The sequence below is a fragment of the Dicentrarchus labrax genome, unplaced genomic scaffold, assembly GCF_905237075.1.
Source record: "Dicentrarchus labrax unplaced genomic scaffold, dlabrax2021, whole genome shotgun sequence".
In the NCBI taxonomy this organism is placed as follows: Eukaryota; Metazoa; Chordata; class Actinopteri; family Moronidae; genus Dicentrarchus; species Dicentrarchus labrax.
In genome coordinates, this window is record NW_026136717.1 from 11,047,435 (window position 1) to 11,073,198 (window position 25,764).

General features: G+C 39.4%; 2 protein-coding genes across 2 annotated transcripts in view; both read right to left on the bottom strand.

Annotated features, from left to right (window-relative positions):
* LOC127379638 (glucosidase 2 subunit beta-like) overlaps positions 1-15,877 on the bottom strand; it is a 120,561-nt gene extending 104,684 nt beyond the window's left edge. The window contains exons 1-6 of the mRNA XM_051429522.1: positions 15,678-15,877; positions 15,152-15,268; positions 13,564-13,659; positions 11,496-11,553; positions 10,389-10,506; positions 5,764-5,893 (exon numbers count right to left, since the gene is read on the bottom strand). Of these exons, the coding sequence (XP_051285482.1) occupies positions 5,764-5,893; positions 10,389-10,506; positions 11,496-11,553; positions 13,564-13,659; positions 15,152-15,268; positions 15,678-15,759 (601 nt within the window). The 5' untranslated portion in view covers positions 15,760-15,877. The remainder of the gene's footprint in view (positions 1-5,763; positions 5,894-10,388; positions 10,507-11,495; positions 11,554-13,563; positions 13,660-15,151; positions 15,269-15,677) is intronic.
* A 652-nt stretch (positions 15,878-16,529) lies between these two features.
* LOC127379640 (doublesex- and mab-3-related transcription factor A1-like) lies at positions 16,530-18,406 on the bottom strand. The gene is made up of 2 exons (XM_051429529.1): positions 17,813-18,406; positions 16,530-17,533 (listed from the first exon to the last, which is right to left on the bottom strand). Exons 1-2 carry the CDS (start codon positions 18,288-18,290, stop codon positions 16,761-16,763), a joined length of 1,251 nt encoding a protein of 416 aa, XP_051285489.1. The 5' UTR covers positions 18,291-18,406; the 3' UTR covers positions 16,530-16,760.
* Positions 18,407-25,764: the final 7,358 nt, after the last annotated feature.

Here is a 25,764-nt window from a genome sequence, read left to right on the forward strand (position 1 = left end):
CGTAAAATAAGAGAGGCACAAAGAGAACAGAGAAAATGGAACATATCAGCAGGAGACTGCAGATCTATGCCTCGGCTACAGACAACGTTATCCGCACAGAGCTTTCTTTGTTACTGTATGCTCTGCACTCCAAGGCTAACAAAAAACACATTTTGCTTTCTCTTATACACTATTAAGCAATATTTCCAGGTAGGATATTATCACTTTCTCAGGGAAATGTTTTGAGATGTAAAGGGATCAAAAGGCTGCAGGTGTTGCACTGAACTTTTACTTTTAGAGAGAAGAGGAGATACTGTAAATATAGAGATAGAATCTGCAAATAAGTGTTTTAACCTCAGATGGTGCCGGTTTACAGCATCACTGATTCAGAAAAGATTGCAGCACAATAAGAACATTGCAGTGTACCAGATCAATGGCTTACTGATTTCAATTTATTCACAAATTAATCAGGGCTGTGATTACAGTTGCTGAACCAATTGCCTCATTTTCAGCTCTCTTCTAAAGATTACCACGTTAGTATTGTAAGTGATTTTCCAGGACATTAGTAACAACCTAGAGCTGATGAGACAGACAGGTATCACAAATTAGACAAATGAATGTGTAGAATTCAACTATTAAACTATTATTTTCACAATGCTTGTCTTTGTCTACTTTATCTTTACATTTAGCTTGTTTTCTGGATACATATATAAAGCACAGATCATGAACTCAATTATGTTTGGCAGCTGACTTAAACATCTTAGATGCTGGGAATAGGAGTGTATGAAATGTTTGGAACTGGATCTGTTGTATCTAAGGTACCTCAGGGGAATTTCTACTGACATCCTCAGAGACAATCTGGAAGACAAATATCTTTCCCCGTATGTTATATGTTTCTTAATACTGCCCCATGCAAAATAGAGGGCTACACGCACATATACAAAAGTTTCAGTTTTACCACATTTACTGTAACTGCCCTGATCCCTGTATATCATGAATGGGACTGTTTGAACACTTTGTGTTATTAAGGCAAGATTCAACTTTCAAATATATTTTTGACAATTTCTCTAAAATCAAACACAGATATCTTGTTTAATGAACCGATGAACTGAATTTAACAGTAACTTTAAATAACTAGACAGGAGCTTTTTATGAAGACATATTAGTGAAAGTCTGACACTAAAGGCTTGAATATACTTTAATCTAAATGTGTCAGAACAGCAGAGAAAGCCAAAAGTAAAAACTGCAAAGGTCTGTATTGTAAGAGGAGAGGTAGGTATACTGCAAACCTATCTGACAAAAGTATGCGTGACTTATTAAACTCACTAGCAGGGTTAGCATGACCTGATGGGCTGAGGAAAGGTTGTCAGGTTCAGATTAAACCAGTGATTCTGAAACTGGGGTCAAAGGATCATTTGATCATTAGAGTATAAACCTATAACACCTACTGTTAACATGTGATGTGTATGTGGAGAGATATTATCTGGATAAGTAAACATGCATTGCAATAAGGAATCCAAATGCGATGAAAGAATGCTTTTAACAGCAGGTGTAAATCCAAAGGCCTGTGATCAGATTCATTACCAAGATAACGTATTCAGATCGAGATTGCATGTTTCTACCAGGTGTAAATGGGGGGAACTGGGAACTGGCACATTCGTATGAAATACCCAATACTTATATGGCTCTACACCATATCTGATAAATAGTCAAATAATTGTATTAATGTGGTAAAAACAATAATCATCGTACTTTAAAAACAATAAATCTCCCTTAGGATATGGTACGGCAGGGGGACAGATAGGCGTTTGTTATTCTGTGAGGATTTGTTATAGGTGGCATACATTCTTTTACCAAATTCTAATACATTTTTGACAATCTCTCTAAACTTTAACACAGATACAGTATCTCATTAAGTGAACTGATTATGTTTCATTCAACAAATTTAACAGTAACTTTAGATAACTAGACAGGAGCTTTTTATTAAGAGATATTACTGAAAGTCCGACACTAGAGGCTTGAATGTACTTTAATCTAACTGTGTCAGAACAGCAGAGGAAGCCAAAAGTAAAAACTGCAAATTACTGTCCATGTGGTTTCCTCAATATGCAACAAAATTGTACAGTCAGTCTAAGACCTGACTAGAGCAAGTTGCTATTTGTTGCGCTACTGTATGGTTTTATGAATTGCTAATGAGGCAAATGATTCAAAAGGGGATGGAGAGCCTACATAAATAATTACATATCTGACTATGTAATAATAAATGTTTAAACTACGCTATGGGTCAACCATTGCTGGGGAAATGTATGAATGAATATGACTGTTTAATTATTCTGCATGACTGTATCATTGGAAAAAAACCTACCAATCAGAAACTTTAAGGGTAATTAACATTTAAATGTGAACAAGAAGCAATATCATGAAATGATATCAAATATGGATGTACCGGTAATTTTGACGTGGAATTGCATGATTCTCTGATGGACAGAGCATAAATGATGTCCATTATTTGACATAACTGTGAAATAATTGATTTGATATTGCTCATATTCCCTTTCTGCATAATGGTTACTACATACAGCATATTTAAGAAAGCTAAGAAATTGAAAATGTCCTCAGTGATAAAGTTGTTTAGTTGGTTTGAATGCCATCTCAGTACACTTTTTTTTCTACATGGTGTCTAACTGCGCTCATGTACCTTTGGAAAACATAAGTGGTAGGGAGGTGGTTTGCAAGACAGTCCGCGAGAGAAATCAGGTCAACCACTGGATTAACAATGAACTTGAGGAAACCCCCTCAAACTGTGGGTGAACTCAGAGACAGTGTAGCTTTGCATATCGGGGCGTACCAATAAAGACAGTAACAGACATTAAATACACGACGAATATGAGTGGATCTTATCAAATAAACATCATCAGACAAATAAGAGACCTCCATGTGAACCCAAAGCTTATTGAGATTGGTAATAAAAAGGATTTTTTTTTTTTTTTCAATGACAAGCACACGTGATCAGTGTCCTTTCTGAAGAGCTGGGAACAGCAAAGTCTTAGTTATTCAATGGGGATTTAACCAGATTCCTAAGCATGCTTTGCAGAATGTGACAGCATCATAAATACTGAGGCTAGCTAATGAAATGACAGGATACAGCTCCATTATGTGGTCCTATCAATCTGTGAAATTATTTCTTGGACATGTTTGGTGTACAACCCCAAAAAATTCACATCATCATAATTTTAGTAGTTTTTTCAGTAAAAAACAAATTTGTGATGTAAAAATTATCATTCCCACACTATGAATCATGCTGCAATCAAAATAGCTGTCAAAATAATCACAATATGTTTTTACCATATCATGCAGGCCTAAATTATATTTACTGTTTGTCAACCGTATGCTGTATTATTATTGAATATTGCTAGCATAATGTTGGCTTTCTGGCTAAGGGCCAAAGGGCTCTATGAGCGGAGGGAACTAGAAATAGCTCAAGTTGCCTTGGACTATCGTTTTCACATGCTAAATAAAATGGTGACACACAATATAACAATCTCAGTCCTCAGTCCTGCAAATATTGTTTCAACGTACCAAAAGCATTGCACCTTGAGAAACAGCAATTTTCTTTGAGGGTTCAAATAACCTGGCCCTTTAAAACTTCTCAATAACTGTGCAAGAAGCCCTGGAGACACGTTTGAGCGACAGCAGCAGTAAAGGGAAAGACTGTTAAGTTCTACTTTGCAGGCTCAGATGCTTGTTCTTCTGGCTTTTCATTCCTATTTTGAGAGAAGCCATTGACAAGTCATAAAGGGAAAGACAAGATGTTGATGGAAAAACAAAATTTCTTTGTTGTGATGTTCCTATATTTAATTGAGGAAACTCAATGTTCGTCCTCATGGGTCCTCAGTTGCGAAAGGATCTTTTTGTTAAACCTGTTGAAGGTTTAACAAATAAAGTGGAAGCACATAGAATGTACAGGTTAGGAGATATGTTTAATACAATATGTATGTGTATTAGTCAGTGCATAAGGGGTGAAAAGAGCTCTAAAGCAAGTTAAAGACTCCTTATTGTTGCTCCTTAAGCCTGAAATTTACTTGACAAGTCATGACGGCAAAATTACATGATGTTAAAGAGTTATAATAACATGGAGAAAACTCTGGCCATTTACTTCATGATATTTTGTGAGTTTCGAGGAGCTGTGTAATCCAAGAAACTTTCGAGTGAGGAAACTAAACCCAATTGAAGTCATTTGAAGTAAGTTGATCTGAATATGGGTGTGATCTTACGGCATAGAATGTAAATGTAAAATGTAATGTCAGCAAATTATGAAATTACTGGGAAGAAAATAAATTTAAAACTGTGGTGTGAGTGAGCTCTATCTGTTGCCTGGCACATTCTCTTGAAAACAAGCCATGCAATAGCCGGATCACATTTAAAATTCTATCAAATATAATAGTTACACCTTGGGAAAATATATCTTCATGATTACTTCACTTGTACAATCTCTGCTTTACTGTGTCTGCCTTTTAACTCCAGTAATAAAATCAAAATGTGCTAGAAAGATGTAACAACTTGCCACCCCAAATAATAACAGCGAGGTCCATGAGGGAGCCACAGAGTGTTATACACTTAAATATGTAACATTATAAGTTGCAAGCAGGAAAAAGGATAGACAAGTAACCTTTAAGTCACTGAAATGTCCCTTTGACACACACACAAACGGTCATTAGAACTCCACAATGAAAGCCTAGATGGATAGCCAACATAGACAAGACATGCCAACGCGACCGCGAAAATGAAAACTGATGGTTGTTACGCCCTGAAGATGAGCAGTAATGGAAGTAAAGGATGCGCAAGAACACGGGGGACCTGTCACGTCTAAGGTCAGCTCGCGCAGTGGGATGCATGATGGAAGCATGCTCACAGGAACCAGCAAAGTCAAATGACCTTTATTGCTAAAACTTTTATTTTTGGCACTAGGCAGACAATTAATTACAAGTAGTCCATGGCATCAAGGAAGGATGACAGCAAACCGTTGAAAAGTAGACAAATGGCATTATTAGGAATACAGTTTTTGCTTAATTTGATGCATTTCGCTTGGTATATTGACACAAACTTAAAGTTATGTAATGTAAAAATGTAAAAAATGTAAAGTTTGCTCCCCCCCCCCACACACACACACACACACACACACACACACACACACACACACACACACACACACACACACACACACACACACACACACACACACACACACACACACACACACACACACACACACACACACACACACAGATTCTAAATCCTTATGGACTTCAGTGCACAAATGATTGAGCCCATTTTCGTCTCCAGCCCCACAACTTTCTGTACATTCACATACGCAAGTCTGAGCGTCACTTAAATGCCGAGCCAGCTAGTGCTTAGAACGATAAGGGAACTTTCCTGTGAGTCATGAGTAACTTCTCTCTGAAGGTCTGAGGAACGTAAAAGGAAAAACGAGGGGCTGCAATCTGCTGTTGCTCAGCACTCCTCTCCTAGTCCATTTATTTCAATGGCACAGGCATCTGTATTTAACCCTTCCAGGTGTTTCTGAAGTTCTACCATTTGTCATCCTGACCATCTAGCCTGAAGCGCTAAGGTCAATTTGCTTTTGTTCAATAAAATGGAAGCTGCCCTGCGGTCGCTATAACAATGGCCTAACTACATCGACAAAGTCGAGCAATTCTGTGAATTCAATTGCTTTGAATGGAGTCAAACCAAATTACGGAAGGTCAAAGGTGGCAGGACACTTACCGCTGTCCCCGGCTTGCAGCGCCTTAAGTGTTTGCTCTTTGAGTCGGTCAGCCTCGTGTTTCTTCCTTCTGTGATCCTCTAATTTGATCTGTAGGTCCTCAGCTACCTGCTGAAGCTCTCTGAGCTGGGCCTGAAGAGAGACGATACAGAAGACAAACAAAAAGTCTAAGATTAGCATAACGTGGTAATACTTTCATACAACATACAGTTTGTCAACCAGTCTGCAAATAAGTGGCACAATAAAACTACTTTTCTGATATTATCCCTCATATCTAAACAAACAAAAGTTTAAATTCTGATTTGGGCCATTTTAAGATATGAATCTAAATCTGAAACATATCCAAAAGCCAAAAATGAAAAAAGAAGTAAGTAAGAAGTAAGATGTTAGCATGCTTATGTTAGCAAACAGTTCAAAGGACTGTGAGGAACATAACATTAACAGTTACAGTTAAACAATGCAACTGTTTACAAGAGGATAATTGACTTGCAACCTAAAAAGCATTTATAGAAAGTAGCACCTGCGCTGACATGAATAGATTATTATTTCTCTCTGTTCTCATTTCCATCTACCTTCTCTTTCGTTACGCATCAATATACAGTATAAACCCACAAACTACAACTAGTCCATGTATTTACAAAAACTTGTCCGACAGCAGTCTGGTCTGCACAATGGACTACTTAAATCACTTGCGTCAGAAGGTGTTGTCGTCACACCAAAAATGACAGCTTATGACAACCGATCATCACTCTCTGTAATGGACCAATTAATATGAAAGAGCAGAAGACCCTTGTTTGTGTGTATGTATGTATGTATGTAGGTGTGTGTGTGTGTGTGTGTGTGTGTGTGTCAATACTGCCTCCCAATCTCTCCTCGGAGACTCTCATAATGCAGTGATGGATTCTGCTTGGTTCGGACAGGGATGACTACCTTTCTAGGCCACGCTGCTTGCTTAGACTCCTTCGGTTTGCTGCAGTGATTTATGGGCTTCATTTTGAGTGTACAAGACCATATTTACTTGTGAATAACACCCATGTAAAAATTGTTCCTCCACAGTGTTAAAAGACTGTGTAAAACTAGAAACTAATGCGCATAGCATGTGTGTTAAGATAAGGTTTTTCAATGAACTGCACTAAAAAATATGAAACAAATATCTGTTTAGTCACATTTTAGTCACATATTAATATGAAAGAATAAGCAATAATCAAACTGGGGTGAGTGAGAATTATACTATTTTTTGTTTTAAAGGATCAAGGAGTGCTGATTCAGTACACACTGTCTGAGTTAAGTCTTGGAAAGCTGTACAGAAAAGTCACCTTAGGTTCCTCCGAAATCCTGACAGAATTCAGACAAATATATGCTAGGAGGATTAAAAAATATTTTTAGGACTAACTAAATGTTCCCTGCTGTAAAACATACACTTGCGGTGGGCCAATCAACAGACAGATAATCACAAACCTCTTGAAAGAGGATTTTATTGAATACCAATTTATATTCAATTAACAGCAGCATTCCCATTTCTGCACAGTGCTGTCATGCTACACTTAGCTTTCATTGTGTAAAGGCTTCTAATTTGATTTAAAAGTTTTGTTCCAGAATCTTTTTTAACCCTAGAACCGCAGGAGGAGTTCACTTTTCAGTCATTGTATAAGGTTTCCGAGACTGAGGCCCCCTGAGGTAACCCTGCCATATCAACAGAGACACACGGAGAGGAAGAGGATCACAATGTGCGGCTGGGCTAGGAGAGCTGGGTGACACTTCAGCCTCGATCTGCCAATCAGCCGACACAGAAAAGAACATGGAGAAAAAAAGAGAACAGAACAGAAAAGAAGAGTGCAGGGTACACACTCAGAGAGCATCGGCTGGCAAATGTGACAAAGAGTGGCCTTCAGTTAAAATCTCTGTTGTCAAATAAGTGGTATCTTTTTAACTGTATCTTCCATTACAAGCAATACATATGTTAAACAAGACTGACATTCCTGAAATGGATTTTTTTTTAAACAAACAGGTGCTGCAAAGTGCTTCGAAATACCTTGAAATAAAGTAATTTGGCACATAATCAACGCACAAAATAACAAGGATTGTGGGCAGCCCTGAGGAAGTTATCAGAATTGTGAAATGTGCTGCAACATTTTACAGCTGCCAATGAGTCCTTTGGAATCCCAAATACATATTTCATACTGACCATAACTACATGCTGAACATTGCTCTGGTCTTACAATTTTTAATTTCCTATTACTAATGCACAAAAAAAAAAGAAAATGATCTTTATATGTGGAACATGCAGTAAGTGAGCTTGACTTGACCATCAAACAGTGTTGAGAGGGTAACTTGAAGTACCTAAATTAAGATAATGCATTAAGTAATGAGACCAGCGTACCAGTGAATAAAACTCAAAAACATCTAAAGAGATACTCAGCTGCCAAATTCACCAATTTAATTTGCACCAAACTCCAGGGCTCCAGTTTTTAATTTGGCCTAGTGCTTGTTGAACTAAATGTGCAAATGGAGAGCAGAGGGAAAACGGTGTATTTTCTTCTTATCTTGAAGTTCTGTAAAGGAGCATGTTGATCCAAAATGGGCTTGATCACTCTGGTACTTGTTTACTTGTGCCGACTTACCCCTAACCATTTACTCCTTACTGCTTTAGAGGGATTACAAATGAAGCACAGTTACAGCTGAAATCCTTAAGAGATAAAGTGCTGAGTGTACAGCAGAAGAAGAACAGAACGATGTTTATGAGTTAAAGATCAGAAATTAGGAGACATGATAAATGTTCTATATAATCATAATATACAGGTATGTTTGTTATGCTAAAATAATCAACTAACAACATGCAAGTGAGTTAGTTGCTGGAAAATGCTTTTTGATAGTTCTGAGAGCTAGAAAGCAGTGAATAACTCAGTTTGACATTGCAAAAAACTAAGCGCACAGCAGGCTAAGGTTGGTGTTAGAAACTTCACAGCAGACGCCTGTAGCAACAGATGCCATGAACATGTATGGTCAAAACAATATCACAAAGCACAGGCTGCTCATTTAGAGCAGGAATTCTCAGGGCGCAACACATATAAAAGCAAATTAACCTCAACGTCCCTATTAATCAAGTGTGTTAGCTTGTGAGCCAGGTAATAACACTACAGTTACTGGGTGGCAGCACAAGTAGCCAAGGTGAAAAGTTAATTAAATCTATTGAGAATAACAGAAAACATATAACTATATACAGAAGCTACAACATGGGTAGAAGCACACTGTTACATTTGTATGATACTTAAGAGGCAAACTGCCATAATTTGACAATAACAAAAATACAAAGAGAGGAAGAAAAGCCATATGCAATACAATCCACTGGCTAGAATCAAACCCAGGATATTGTAAACAAATGTTGTATAATAGAATGATTGCATGTAAGGGAAAAATGTATCCACTGAACGCAGTGCAGCTCACAACATCCAGGAATCTGTATCGCAGTTCAGAAGACATCCATGGGTTCATCATGTTGACTGCAACAGGCTCTACAGGCTACAGGAATAGACTTCTTGTACTATAAACATACTCCACTGTACAATGGGCCAAACTGCCGTACAAATATGATTTATTATCGTACACCTGGAATTACAAGGAACATACCTTGAGTAACACTGCAAAGGTTTGTTCTGTCATGCAGAAACCCACTCAAATTATTTTACAGTAACCATCTCTGTGATATTTATCCAACCATTTACTTCATGTAAAGTCAATTATGAATTTTTGCTGTAGTGCTTTTGGTACTTCATGTATTAAAGTAACATTATGTAACTTTTTCTGCCTTAGAATAACAGCTTCAAAGTAATTTTGCTACACTGAGTTGTAATAGGGTAAATGGTACCTCTGCCATCCCCACGCTGCATCCCGTAGTCCCGTTTTTGTATGTAATTTCTGAAACGCTTTACAGCTGTAGTCACACGGTACCAACTATGTCACAGATTTTTGTTAAAATGTATAATTTCTTAAATGATGAAAATGATTCCTAGGTTGCCCTCTGATGTCCTCCACTTCAAATCTCTGCAATAGTTTCCTGATGGAGAACAAAATAACTTCTGTGAAATGTAGCTGCTGTTAGCTAGTTAGCTTAGCCATACACACTGGGGGACTGTTGGTGTTTACAGTGCTAGCATGATCCAAAGTACTTTGGACTGCCAGGGAGACGAACTTTTGCTCATAAGTAATGTAATCATAACAAAGGCAGGTGTACAGCTGTCCATATTTACGGCAGTAGTATTGTAACTTAGTTTATATTACAAATCTACATTTAAGGTTCTTCCACTTCCCAATAATATAAGGTCACCTGCTTTCTACTGTAAGTAAAAATATATAGCCTGCCAAAGACATATATATACATATACATATATATATATACATATATATACACATATACATATACATATATATATATGACTACTTAATGAACCTAGGGTATATTTTGTGCAGCTGAAGTTCTAAAAGCAGTGAAAACCACACAATTAAAAGGTACACTGGGTTTTTTCACAACAGAACAGGATAAAGCTTTTGAGGGAAAACCCTGATGACTATCTTCTGTTGCTACTACGTGCCCATAAGGTAGTAGTTACTTCAGCAGAATATAGTGTACCTGTTTCTCCCTCCAGAGGAGCACTCCCTCCTCAATCAGTTGCTGCTTGAGTTGCAAACCCTCATCCAAGGTCCTCATCTGGCCCTCCACGTATGCTCTCTCTCTCTGTCCCAGATTCCTGGAGGAGGAGAGCGAGACAGAGGATGCACAGTCCCATCATTACCGAGAAAATGTTGGCCACCCCTGCCATGGTCACTGAGATGGTGCAATCCAATTTTTAAGGGCCAACAATGCAGCCCGGAATCCAAATGGGAAAATAGAAGAGTAAATAAGATGGGGGCTGATGCTCTGTGGCTGAACTAAATTGTTTTTGAAGTCTGGCAAACACAATATGAGTGTGGACCTTGTGAAAACATAATGAGATATACTCTGCTCGTATGTGGTTTTGGGGCGCATAGCAGTGAATGAAATAACAGAGGGCTGTCAACAAAAGAAGTGGGTTACTGTATTCGAAGTTACATTTACAAGGGGAGCTACATTTCAGCATCTCAGTGTGGTCAATCTTTGCAGTGCAGCTCAGAGACGATGATAAATATGACCTGGCAGGAGTCTGCGTCCTTATAAATATTTGTATTTATTTATACCATGTATGCAGTATGTAATTTGTATCCTGCAGAAACTAAATTATCTGCATCAAACACGTACACTGGAAGAGTTTACTGAGGGTACGATTTACAGTGCGAATAGGAAAGTATGATGAGGTGGTGGGTCAGATGGGTCTTAATCATGAATGAGCTCTCAAAAACAATATTGTGATGCATATACATTATATTACAGGAGAAGATCTGAACTAGATCAAGTATTTAATCATAGTGACACCATGCCCCCTGGTGGCACAGTGAATGAGTCACTATCACATGAGTGCAGCAAGTGAACAGTCTATCACACTGAAGCCATGATAAATACCTTTATGTTACTTTGATTTGGTTAAGATCTGCATTTTTATCAAATCGCCCCAAAAACAGTGTTTGAGAAATTTCCCCAATACAATGGACAGGCTGGATATTTATTTCTTTAGCTGTGCGTGGGCCTCCATTGCCATATTTTGACTCAAAATCTGCATGTGTTATTTTATAAATATTGAATCTCAGTTTTGATTCAACTGACCAGCAAGTGTTCTGGCAGTGAGCGTGGCTGTTGTATTCATCTGAAGCATCGCAGCAATCTGGCACGAGACACAGGAGAAACCAATCCAACGCACATACAAGAGAACAGAAGAGCATTCAACGTTATCAGCAAGGAGAGGTGCGCAGTCTGTGTTTCTCATTACAAATGTGATCAATACATGATTTGGCAACAGCAATGAACACAGACTGAAGTTAGAAACAATACTCAACATTAACATAGCAACTATGAATCATTGACTTTCAGGTACTTTTGGAGGAAGGTATGACTCAACCACTGTACTCTTTCAGTTTCAGATTAAATCATCAACATTTTGGGACAGACACGTGTTCAAAGCGATAGATGAGAAGATTACCATTCTCATGTCTGTATGCTAAATATGAAGCTACCACCAACTGCTGCTTATCTTAGCTTAGCATAAAGATTGGAAACAGGGGAAAGCTGCTAGCTTGGCTCTGTCTAATGGTAACAAAATCTGCCTACCAGCACATTTAAAGCGCACTAATTCACACGTTAAATGTTGTTTGTTCACTGCACACGAATACTGAAGAGTAAAAGACAGAGCCAGGCTAGCTGTTTCCCCCTGTTTCCAGCATTTGTGCTAAGCTAAGCTAACCGGCTGCTTGTTTCAGCCTTGTATTTAACGGATATGAAAATTGATAATTATTAGTGGCAGCCCTAAATGAGAGTATACTTAAAATTATCACATGATGACACAAAACAACATTGTGCTCACTTTTAGTGTAATTCTGGTATTAGCTCCAATGACCAATATTGACCAATACTACCCATTAAATGGCGAATCTACCTGGCTTACACCAATTGTCTTCCACTGATAAAACTAACAAATGTCTCTTAGGTGAAATTGTTGATCTAGCCTGACACATTTCATCCTCAATGAAGATCAGATCTTTGTGTCGGCGTGATATCTCTCTCTCTCTCTGCTTCACAGAGGGTCTCTTGAGATCAACCACTTATAAGATCAGCTGCATGGTGTTTTGTAAGTGCTCAGATCTGGCTTTTGCTCAGATGTTTCACTCTAGAGAGCGGGCACAGTGTGATATTTCTCAATTATCCAGAAACCCATTGGTGACCGGTGGAACAAGAGCTTTAGAACCCAGAAAGGGATGCCAATGAAAATCTCTCAACAACCAGCTGAGGAGGAAAAGCGACAATGTGTTAGCTTCTAAGGGGCTCCATTCAAGGCAGGGAAGGTATGAGAAGACAAGTGGGAGTAGAAAAAAAGGAGGGAGGAAAGGGAAAAGGAAGCTTTGAGAAATTTTCCACTACTGCTCTTTTATTCTTTATTCCCTCAGTTTTTTTTTTTTAACCAGAGGAGGTTGCATGCCGTCTAATGCTGCTGAAAGCGCCGGTGACAGAGAGGAAATGTCGACAACGGAATGTATTGATTTTATCCAAAGTGGAGAGCTACAGGAGAACAAAAGTGGAGTGTGGCAGATTTTACAAGAAAGAGTGGAGAAAGGCCTTGAGCAAAGGGATGTTTTTCGAGGAAAACTGTGTGAGGAGAGTGAGTGTGTGCATGTTGGATATGTGTGCATAAGAAAGCCAGGTTTTGTTTGCTGTTTCTACTTCATCTGTTTGTTTGTACTACAAAAGCAGTGACAGTTTGTACACCAACATGTCAGCTTCTTGACATCATGTAAAATATGAATTCCTGTCCATGTTTGCAAAACACTCAAGAGGGGAAAAAGCAAACAGCGTCTTACTTGTTTAAAATAATGGACGGAAACTATTTTGATTAAAACCTCACAACTACCAATGAATTAGGTTGCAAGATATTAGAGCACATTCTGCCTCAAACCATCCCACCAGTTATTTTGAACAAATAAGACAGGGATTCATTTCGTGTGAGAATAAATCTGTTCACTGGAGCACTCGCAGAGCTGCACTTGTTGTCCTTGAAAAAACGCTGGAGCAGAAAACATTGTTGATCCGTCACCTCACCTCAAAAGATTCTGTAAAGTTTATTAAAGTCACCTCTCAAGAGAGTATTATTTCATCACGTATACTGCAATATAAAAAGCCTTACCACAGATGCCGTCATTGACTCGTGATGATGGGATGTAGTGTGGGCGGAAACCCAGATTGGTGCAGTAGAATCGGCCACGAGGACAGGCTGAGGTGCCTACATGAAGGCAGGAGCAGAGGTCAGCGCTACGTAATAAACTAACTTCCAGAAACAAATAAATTGAATCAAAACTACTTATAACACACGCACAGGGGCTGATGCCGGAATCCCTTTTTAACCCAAAAATGAGCGTGTCTCAAACCCTTGCTGAGTAGTGGCAGCAGTGTAAGGCCGTTTACACTAACCCTTAGAGGACGAAAAGTGGCTTGTTTTTGAAGTGAGCTTCCTTTGCCTAAACGTAAAAACTATGAACAAATTTCATCCTTGTTTTGATAATGGATACTTAAAAAATGCCACCGTTTTGCAGCTTTTGGGTGTGTTATACTGAATTTAGTAGTGTTTTTAAGTGTCACTGCATTTCATACGCGATTATTTTCATTATACTTTAATCCATCAGTTATTTTCTTAATTCATTGATTAATTAAGTATTAACATGAGGTCTGGGAAGTTTTATAACTATATTTTCCTGTTTCCACTGCACTGGACTGACTGTATCAGTTGCCATTATGCGGAGTCAATCACTCCCAAATCTTGGTGTGGGCAGAGAATATTAACAACATGCTTAATTCTGATTCATTCACCTCTTCATTTTTCTGTCCCCTTTTGTCTGTAATGAGTAGAGAAGTTTATTAGGGTGCCTATAGTTAAGCTGCAGACAGTAGTAGGGGTTGGACTGACAGCAGCAGTATAGGTATAACAGCAGAAAAGGCAGATTATCCTCCATCTGATCAATTCTATCTATCACAGTAATCTTGGATAAACACTGGACATGCACAACTGTACACTGCAGTTAATGGCCTTGCTCCATTAAAGCACAAATTATGAGTGAGTTCAGTAATTTAATGAGCTCTTCAGAAGACCACTTCATGTTTTGTTTTTGTTTTTTGTTTTTTTTTTTTGGGGGGGGGTCTGATATTCTTTGACAGCAGCAATTAATCTGCAATGTTCAATCTCAGCGGTTTAGAAGGCTTCTAATTACCCAAGGAACAACGGATTTACATGGCGATGTGCAGAAGGAGAACTTTGAATCCCTGATGAGTTAATGATGATTACGATGACGATGATTATGTTTTGCAAAGGCATTATGTTTTACACTCCCATGAGGGAGGGGCCAGGGGATGCCATGTTACCTAAATAATATATATATATATATATATATATATATATATATATATATATATATATATAAATATATATGTTTGAGTTTATTTAATAGATATTATCCAAGCCAGGGCATTATTTATACCAGATAAGAAAGGAATAAATGAAACACTACATTACACTACACTACACACTACACTGTCTACTGTGATGTCCTTTGAAGTGTTCACATGCTTATTCACATATTTAATTACATAAAATAAACACAAATAAAAACAAACAGCAGTACAATGTTACGTCAAGTCAAATATTATTTTCAGTGTGCACAGGTCACAGTTTGCGAACATTGGTAAACAGACAACCACTTGCACATCGGTTAATCTTTTACCTGGTTCATCAGAGCCATCTTCACAGTCGCAGTAGTCATCGTTCACCTGCTCAAAGGGGATGATTTTCGACCCATCAATGCACATAAAGGACTTCCTCTCCCTGTAGAACCGCTTGTCTGTTACAGAATAAAAACATTACAGACTGATGACCTTGGACTGGAGTTAGAAATGTAACCAAACAAAAGAGAAAGCTTAGGACCACATTTCATATCTGTAACATTGATTTCAGAATAAAAGCTCGGTGCTTGGGTCCAGAGACTGTAAACAAATGCTAACTGCTGTAACTTAAAATAACTATAGGTCTGGTATTATTGCTACTACCCTTTACAAACTTTAAATGCTGTGTACATGTCTTACAAACTATCTACAGCAATGACAACTTGACAAGAATTTGCAACACGCTGTCTGTGTTGAAGCCAAGGAGCTGTTAAAGTCACTGCACGTCACACCATGCAGTGTTGTTATTTACAAATATGTTGATAGCTACCTAGCCTGGAGCTAGCTGGAAGGGGACTGTGAACTTACAGGACGAAGATATTCCTCTTATTTTACGCGAGTCTACGAAGCCACACCAAAAGTAAGCGGCGATAATAATGTGGAAACGCATGTCAGATAGCAGAATTGTAAAACGCTCTGTCCTGCCTGACAAAAAAACCCGCTCAAACCTGTTTCAAACCCATGATATACATCCAGCATTTAAACTGGACATGTCCTGACTTCCTGAAACATGCGGTCTCGTGACGCCTCTGAGGTTTCCTATTGGTTTTCAGCCGAGCCGCACGTGGTTCGTTTGACCAATCACGAGTGAGAGTGGCTTTCGGAGGAGGAGAAACTGAACATGTCAATACTAGGATGTTCCAACGTGTTATTCTCATTTATAATTCACATAATGGAAATCTGAAGATGGGTAATGGAAAATCTATAGAGGCTTTTTAATTTTATCTTACTGTAAATAGTGGGCTCTATAGGCATTAGCTAAAAACAGAAGTCGGAATACATGTCAGGGGATAAATGATCTGTGTTTTTAGAAAGACTACAAACAGCTGTATGACATTGTGCTCACTGAATGTGTGTTTGAAGAGGAAAAAGTTATTTCTGTGTTAGACTACATTTAGATAGATAGATAGATAGATAGATAGATAGATAGATAGATAGATAGATAGATAGATAGATAGATAGATAGATTGATTGATTGATTGATTGATTGATTGATAGATAGATAGATTATTAGATAGATAGATAGATAGATAGATAGATAGATAGATAGATAGATAGATAGATAGATAGATAGATAGATAGATTGATAGATAGACGGGTTGTTTGCTTGGTTGATGTTATGGTGTTGGCACAAAATCATGAACACAAGATAAACAAGAGTACAATTTGATGTCTTTATTAATAATAAACAATCTTTACAACATGTACATTATAAAAAATACAAAGTTAAAGGGAACTGTCAGAATGCATTGATATCAACCAGCACTTTAGCTGGGTTTGAGGCACTTGAAAGGAGATTTAAAGGCAAATCTGAAAGCCATATTACAATAACTTTAACAAAATAATAACATTTTGCATGTGTCTTTTTTTTTTTTCTTTTTTTTTGGAGTGTCATTTTTCACTGTTGAGTCGTGCATAGAGACCTGTGCTGCATAGTGAGTCCTTGCTCTGAAGGTATGACAGGTCTCTGATCATGCCCGGGAAGGAATATGAGTCCAAAGGTGGACGCAGTGGAAACACTGGCATCAGTCCGGATGTCATGTATGGAGACATAAAACCTGCCATGCCGCCGTTTGCGGAGGAATAGGCCAGCCGCAGGGGGGTGACACCGAGGCGAGGGTTGAGCCCGTACAGACTGTCTCCCCCGGCTGCCGTCGGTGGCATGTGAAGCGGGGAGAAAGCAGACTTGTTCCCCAGAGCACCGAACGCTGCAGGCAACCCAGCAGAAGGCCTGGGTGCGTGTGGGTGATTAGACAGAGAGTCAGAATCAATTTTGTTCTCTTTGGAGCTCAGCGCCAGCTCAATGGATCTGACAATGTCGCCTTTGCACGTTCTCACCATAGACTCCAGGGTGTCCCGTTTCTGATGGGGGAAGATCTTGGCCATGATATCGGTGGGGTCCCGGTCCAGGCTCGGGAAGTCCTTGGGTTTCTCTGACTCGCTGCCTGACTCCGGATCCGAGGAGGAAAGCGACCTCGGTGGACTCTCAGTGTGATCGAACACCGGGGATGGACTTGCGCTGTCATCAGTGGATGAAGCGGTGTTGTCCTTGTTTGTAGACAGATCCTTCTTGTCATTTGGAGAGGGCAGCCGTACGGTGTGGGGTGCAAACAGGGGTCGACCCATGAATCCGTTATAGAAGTTGTACTTGCTCAATTTGTCATCTGAAATGTGGACAGAAGAAAAACAGGTGGTTTAAAATCAACAGGTTCTGTGCGTAAAATGCTTGAAACATAAATACATGTTTATATCATATATCATATCATATATATATCATTTATTATATGTTGCGGTAACTTGAATGAAGCCTAACTCAAAGAACATTTAACATATAATTATGAATTCCAAAAATGAGTACTAATAAGCAATTTAATGAGGGAATTCCTTTCTTTTTAGACACAGATTAATCAGAAATAATCTCCAAATTATTATTTTTAACGTACCATCTTTTTGGTTCTCTGCTCCAAAAACATCAAAACTTGGAGCTGCTGGAGTGCTGCTGCTAGCTGCTGGCACCCCGGGGCCTACGGGTGACCCCTGAGGGATCCCTGTTTCCCCACCGATCCCCGGGCCGGGGTACAAGAGCCGCAGCTCCCGGGCCTCGCTCTCCTCCTGAGCCTGCTGCCTCCTCAGCGCCACCTGCGCGGCCATCACCCGCTGCCTCTCCGCGATCAGGGTGCACTTTGCGCACACGCAGTCTCTCCAGCGGCAGAAGCGCTTGTGGCCTTTGAGCGCGGAGACCACGCCGTGGTTCCTGCATCTGGCGCACTTCGGGGTGCGGGGGTATCCCCTCTCCAGCGCGGGGTTGCAAGCCCGCAGGAAGAGAGGCGGAGGGCGCAGGAGGGAAGGGGGCACCTGCAGGCCACCGAGCGGGTTGGCGGTGTGCCCGGCCAGGCCAAGCGGTCTGATCCTGCTGTCCATTACCTGAGGGGATGCGAATACAAAGTTTTCAGGTCGTCCAGTACTTCAAGTGTTGTGGTCTTCTCTAAGTCACTCTCTCTACTGCCGCTGGCACCCTGGACCAGCGCGCCTTAAGTGTCTCCACTCCAGGTGGTTTGACATGAAATACAACACCCTAGTCACACCCCTTTCCGCTCCAGCCTCTAAATACCATGTCATATCATGTTTATTTGCATCCCGAGTGAATAGTGGTCTAATCTGATGCAACTGAGCCTATATGCAGCTGTAGTTTGAGAAAATGTGAGGCCTGCCAAGACTAGAGTTTGCATCATCATTAATTACACTTTTAGAAATTGTGATCTGTGGGAAAGTTCCACTCCAATTTGGATTTAAAGTTATGTTTCAAATGCACCACGGTGGAAAGGGTGGTGAATTTGGTGTAAACAAGAAGCTTTTTTTCAAAAAAAGAAAAACATGTTGCCTCAGGTCAGGTAGACACAATGACCCCCTTTGGTTGCCCTACTGAGCAATGAATATTCACTATCAGGATGTCTTTAACATAACAATGGCCTTAATAGCCACAAAAGCAACAGGTAATTATCTACCTGGTTATTCTGTTGAACACATTACCTTGACAAAAGACCCATCTGTCAACAAACACCCAGCAAGATTGGTGGATAACTAATCACACCTTGTCACATGTTTCATTCATTTCTGTTCATTCAAACAGGATCCAGTTACAGGCAGCAGCTTGCCTTACCGTTATTACACGGAACAACTTGAGCATAATGTGACAAACACAGTGGTAGTCGCCAAGGGTGACACATGATGTCAGTCATACATTTGTATATATGCACACTGTCTTCCTCAACATTTTTTTATTCACTGCAAATGTCTATGCACTTGTCATGAGGAAAAAATGGTAACTAAAATGTTAATAATGATAGTATCTTCAGCTATTATTAGACTTCTCCTAATTATCTTTAGATGTGAAAGTGAGACATCTTAGTGGCTTCTCTTGGTCTCCCAGTAGTTCTGCCTCCACTAGACTATCCCTGAATAATGGATGTGGGTTAAAGAGGCAGTGGATGGAAGCACTCAACCCCCTTGTGGTGCTTCACAGAGATAATGAATCCCTGAAGGGCATCTCAGAGGAAGAGTTTGCAACAGGACAGGCCAGAAAAATTGCTTATGGCATAATACACAATGATTTGATGCAAACGTCGCTGTTATTAGTCATTAATATTAATACTTACACGTACTGACTGGTAGGTGTTTCAACTTGCTAAGAAAAGAGGATAACTGTTTTTGATACCAGAAGGTATGAGTGACACCCCTTCCTCGCACAGATGCCTGCTCCATCATTCCTTAAGTGATGGATCTTATCAGCAGCATACCTGCCCACCTGCCCCATTACAATCACGCATGTGCGAAAGGCAAACATATATTGTGCAAATACACAAAATCTGTGTGTGCACAGGTATTTGTGGTAACAAAAGCCTCCCGATAATGACTTGTGCAGAGAAAGGTTTTGAGAAGGCGAGCCTGCTATTTGCGGAAAGATGTTCCACAAGTTATGAGCCTTGATAGATAGGGGTTGGTACAGACTCACTCCAGCTCTGAAATGCATCCATCAACAAAGAATGTGAAAAAAAAACATAAATAGATGCCAGTGATGGTGCTGCTGTGCGGACGCACATGCAGCCTTTATCATTTCATCCACTGTGAAGTGGAATTTGAGGTTTGGATGTGTGGCTGGCAAGTTTATCCAGGCACATTTATCTGCTCTCACCTGGCTTTTTATACAGACCACTTACATGGTTTATATGGACCAGTTGCAGCATTTTCTTGCAGGAAAGGTGGCTGGAAATAGCATGGAATTGAAAAGCTATGTGTAAATGTCTGTGTCACTATCTGAGCTCTTAGAAAGGTTCTGTTTCAGTCTTATTTCTAATTACCCAGAGGAGGAAAATGGGACAAAAATATCTGCTTTGGAAAAGCCTCTATAAATTGGATTATGGATAAAAGCTGCAGTGTTATATTTACTCATTTACTGCCTCTTCTGTTTGTCTCTGGATCATAGGATTACTATCAGGCCTGGCTTGTTTAAAGTGTCTTCAAACCTGATCAGTTTCACCTTGAGATAAGGTCATTTCTCAACTGGTTTGTGTCCTGTTGATCATTATCAAATATACAGAACAACTAGTATATACTTCTGTTATCTCTATTTCATAGAAAACCTCCAGTTTACACGGATGATCTGATATTAGTCAGAATTTTCCAACCTCACCCCCAACACAGAACGAAGGGATTAGCAGGGACAAGAGCAGTTAGAGTAGATACGGCTAGACAGTGTCTTAATTGTGTTCTTAACAGATCTGCTCATGTCAGATATGGCGTTTAATCACAGCCATGTGCCTCCTAGGACAGGGCTTTATCAGTGCAGCTTCTTATCTGAAGCAAGGTGGCTGCTAATCTACTCCCAAATCTCGCAAAACCTGATTATGTCTCCCACTGTCAGAGAGATGGGGGGGGGGAGCTAAGGAGGTATGGGGCAGTGGAAGAGAAGCCCACAGAAGCCTTTAGACAGTAAATCACGGCATCTGGACGTCTAACCCTTCCTTGTATAGTGTCATATAGTATTCAGATTTCATGTGATAATAAACTGTTAATTGTTAATCCAAAACAGTTCTATATGCTATATCCTTGCCCTGCAGCTGCAAGTCTTCTGATGCACAAAGGCTGAAGATCAGATCCTGTTATTGTTGCCAACTCTGAAGCTGAAGAATCCCGTGACAAGACGCTGAGTGTCAAGGCATTGTTTCTGAAAATAGAGCACTCAAGTTACAACAAATTTCCCTCTCTTTCAGCATGTGAAGCGTCTTGACCTTTGTGTGTTTACTTTCTCATCTGTCACTTCACACCCTTGTCATTTAAGTGCCACACAGTTGCTTCCACTTCACTGCTGACGGGCGGATGGCCACCAGTGATGGTCATCGGGTCGGGTTGTGTTGCTGCTGTAATGAACAGATTCAATCATTTCCCTTTATCTGAATGCTAGTCTCTCTCTCTCTCCTCTGCTGCACTTTCATGCCACTGACACTTTGTTGTATTAAAGCTTTGTGGAGAGAAAAAACAACAACACAGAATAAACTGATTTGTGCTCCATGTGACGCATGTGGCCTCAGTGGAGTTTAACATCAACTTTGCTTTTAGTGGAGCTTTCAAGAACGTTTCCTCTGTTTTTATTTTTGTGCCAGGGGATGTTGACTGTTGCTGTGCTGTCGGACTAGGTGTCTCTGTTTATAACGCCTGGAGCATAAGTTACGCCTTTGCCAGCATCCTACGGAAACATTCTCACACATCTTTCTCTGGAGATCAGATAAGTAGCTTGCTTTGTGGTGTAGAAATTCACTTTGAAACATGTAAATATAGAGTTTTGCTCCAAGATTAAATTGACATTCAGTCTTTTAATATCATTGATAACACCAGAGTAATAATGTCACTCTGTCATGACTTATATGGCTAATTGTGTTAGTGTTTCTAATGCAACTCTATTCTACATTTTGGAGGGAAATATTGTACTTTTCATTACATTTGATAGCTATTAGTTACTTCACTGATTGTGTTTTTTATATGTAAAACATATGTATAATTCCTATTAATAATATAATATAATGCTCTACATTAAACTAACAAAAATTTACAAAAAAAGTAGACAGAATTATGGGTAATTAGTAAGGAATTAATCAGGGACAATCTGATAATTAATGAGCCATTCATAAGTAGTTACAGAATTGCTCTGAATTGAGGACCATAGAGCAGAAAATGATAAGTTACTGGAGGACAAACATTGAGCTATTCCTTTTGCTAACTTTACATAGAATTATCATAATGCTTTTCTGCTCTTCCCTTTTAAATGTGGAGGGATGGAAATTCAGCTAATAACTGGAGCTGGGCTTTTCTATTCCATAAAGATAGCTGCGATATTATATTGCAGCCCATGCACAGAAGAAGGGCAGCAACCATTTTACACTCATACACACACCTGTGCATTTGAATGCATGGGACAATAGATTTGCCTCCTATTCCTTGGATTCTATATTCTGCTATCTTCTGCCATCTTCTTCTCCCCTATTCAATATTCCTCCATGTACTCTCTTTCTCCTCCACTCACACCTTTATTGGTGGTCTGAGTCTGGTAGGTATCCATCAGGGCCCCTCACTTAGCCCGGTAATGCTTCAGTGCCAGTGAACAATGGTGGGCCAGAGACAGCCAAGTTTGCTCATGAGCACTGGGTATGGATGTGTGCGTGGGTGTGGGTGGGTGGGTTGTGTGTGCACCCATGAGTGCTTGTTTTAATCATGCATATTACAACTGCATCAACACGGTGCATCAATAAGGAAATGCAGGTTTACTTTTACATACTGGCTCATTTGTGTGTGTGTGTGTGTGTGTGTGTGTGTGTGTGTGTGCATTTAAGTGCTTTAAGTGCTAATAAGAGTGTGTGTGTGTGTGTGTGTGTGTGTGTGTGTGTGTGTGTGTGTGTGTGTGTGTGGGTAGAAAGCATTAGTACCTTGAAAGGTTCTGGTCAGGTGCCAGTGAATGCAACCTTCACCGTCTAAACAAGCTAAGATTGAACCCAGAGAGTTCCTTGTTCTGCACTTAGCCTGGCTACACTCTCTATTTGTTTCCTGTCAATGACGCTTCTTTATTTAACGATACACTTGCAAGGAGAGCTTCGCAGCTCAACAATGCATAACTTAGTGGCAGATGAGCACAGCCCTCTGTGAAGGATTTGAAGAATTGGGTTTCTAAGTGTGCGTTTTTTTCATAAAAATGTGACACTTGACAGGCATTAACAAGGAAATGGATGTGCTAATGATAGACATAATGTGGGAAAGAACTCTCTGTTCGTACTTAGGGTTAGGGTTGCAAATAAACACACTCTACATACACTGAGGCTTGAGTGAAACGTCAGAGGTGATAGATAGGTAAGAAATATTTTTTTCATAATTAATTATGAGTTCCATTATGATGTTTTGTATAATCTTCAAATTAGCAAATTCAAATTAAATGCAATTATTTGGATTGTGACTGAGCACAAAAACCCCAAGGAAAAGGTGATTCTCCTTCTCATTCTCATTTACAAATAAGCAAACAATCAGACCTCCAAAGCGTTGTTTACAGGGTCTCGAGTGAAAGGATCTGTTGTCAACCTAATGGCAAAGGATTCTGGTTTATTTATGTTTGCTGAAAAGATTTCCTCCAGCTGTAAGGGTCTTCAGACATCTTTAGGATCAGATGAGGAGGCTGTAAAATCTTCTCAGTACACCAAATCTCATGTTAGCTCTTTGGAAAGTTAGAAAATGGCAGCAAGGATGAAATTCAATGATAGCTATGTGTTTAGGGATCCAACAGATCCAGGCTTACATTAGAGTTCATTTGGAAATGTTTTTCTGACCACACAATAAATGTAAGACCAATATTCACTCTGCTTGGAACTCCTGAGCAAAATATCTTGATCTTTAGCAAGTAAATACTTCACTATGATATGCACTTGTTGCTAACTTTTTCTGCTGCGTATTGGGTGTTTATTAGAGCTTTTTTTAAGTAAAAAAACAGCAGTTGGAAAGCACTGATGAGAGCCTTGAGACTGAACCAAATGAGTTACATTGGGGGCTGGAAAACCAAAACAATAAGCTAAAAGACACTAAAAAGCTCTATAAATGTGAAAGGAACTGCAGAAATGGGTGATCATTTTCTGTGAAAAGGCAAAGCTTTGACATTTCAAGTAACAATTTGAGTCACTGTTGATATAAAAATAGTGATTATAGCAGCTTTAATGAGAAAGACTTGCAAACTGAAACTGTTCCAAAGATATTCGTACGTGCTAAATGTTTGTTGTTACTCAAGCCTTGGCACTTCCCGCAGATCTATGATAGCTTACTGTTTCACTGTTGCAATACCAGGTCACAGTGAAACCATCCTAAACATGTCCAGATTGCAATAGCTATACTAAATGTGCAGGAGACCGTTGAGAACAAAAAGGACAAACAAGGAAAGGGGGAGGTGAAGCGTTAAGAAGGAGGTGAGTGTGCTATCAGATGAACGCAGAGCACAGGCAGAGACATCAGTGCTGTACATCTCAGCCAGGGTGTTATGGGAAAATATTCTAGGCTTTCAGTTACAGACAATAACAGCTTAGAAATTGTTAAACATTGTCTCTGATAGTAACTGCAAACAGATCAGATGCGAGTTGCTGCTGAGATTAGAGGGAACACGAAACCGTCAGAGAGGCGGAAGCATTTGGAAGTGAGTTTGTGTGCATGTTTTGCTGAGACCATTGTTCCAGTATATGGGTTTTATTGGTTTAAATCCAACATCAAACACCGAAAATTCTGATTATGTAATTAGAATATTTTTATACACAAAATTAAACATTTGTGAACTACATTTTCTGAGTATAACATTTCAAGGTATGCTTTAAACCTTGTAACACAGATTTAGAAATACCTACCAAGCCTGCTCTTCTGTCTCTTCCCCCAGCATACCTGTGACTCCGTGTTTCACATGAACTCTGTTCATTTCTGGCTAAGGAAACCAGTGAAACGTGATAAATCTGTTACGGTTGAAAAGAAAGATCACAATGCTTTCTTTATTTTTATCTCATGTTATTTATTTTACCTCTCATGGCTTTTCTAAGCATTCAGTCAGATGGAGGTGGAGAGCAGCATGTATGCTGGCACCCAAATGTCACACTTTCTTTGTTTAATTAAACAATTAAGCCACAGGAGGTTTCAATGAGACATACGTCCGAAGATATTTAATTTGTACTATGCCAACTTACAATAAAGATGTTTAAATGCCAGAACATTATTTTTATTTCACCTCATACACTTTTAACTGTTATTGTACAGTGTTCTTAGTGTACAGTGTATGAACATTTCCAAAAGCAAAATGCAAACCAGAACATCTCTAATGATGTTATGGGGAGGTATGACATTGAATGAAAAAGAAAAGTAAGTCCTCCCATTCATTTCTAACTTTAATGTCAATGGACCAACTCAAGGTGAGATTTTTTAACAAATGTGGCCAAAAAAACTTGCTGCTGTTCTCTACTCCTGCACTAGACGTCAGAAATCAATCAAGGCATTAAACAAGTACAATAACTAAAACAGGAGCAGAAGCAGGAGTACATGCAGTCATTCTCATATACCCTTGGGGACACTAAGGTCATGTCCTCAGTGTTTTTTCTCGGAATCTTAACTGCAATAATAACCCTACACCTTGGCTATTGGCAGGGAGTATTAGTAGAAATGGGGAATTGTATGTACATATGTGTGAATACTGCTTCATCTAGTATTTTTGGACTGTTATATTGTCAAAGACCCAAGCTATCCTACACATTGTCACACACACAACCACTTTATTTACAACATCTTACTCCTAGAGATTTAACAGGGAAAATTGGAAAATCCGCATATTTACATT

Bases quoted from the DNA above. Each gene is read 5' to 3' on its own strand.
- LOC127379640 (XM_051429529.1), bottom strand. From the start codon at position 18,290: ATGGACAGCAGGATCAGACCGCTTGGCCTGGCCGGGCACACCGCCAAC. The intron at 17,534-17,812 runs GTACGTTAAAAA...TCCACATTTCAG, and splicing joins AGCAGAGAACCAAAAAGATG to ATGACAAATTGAGCAAGTAC.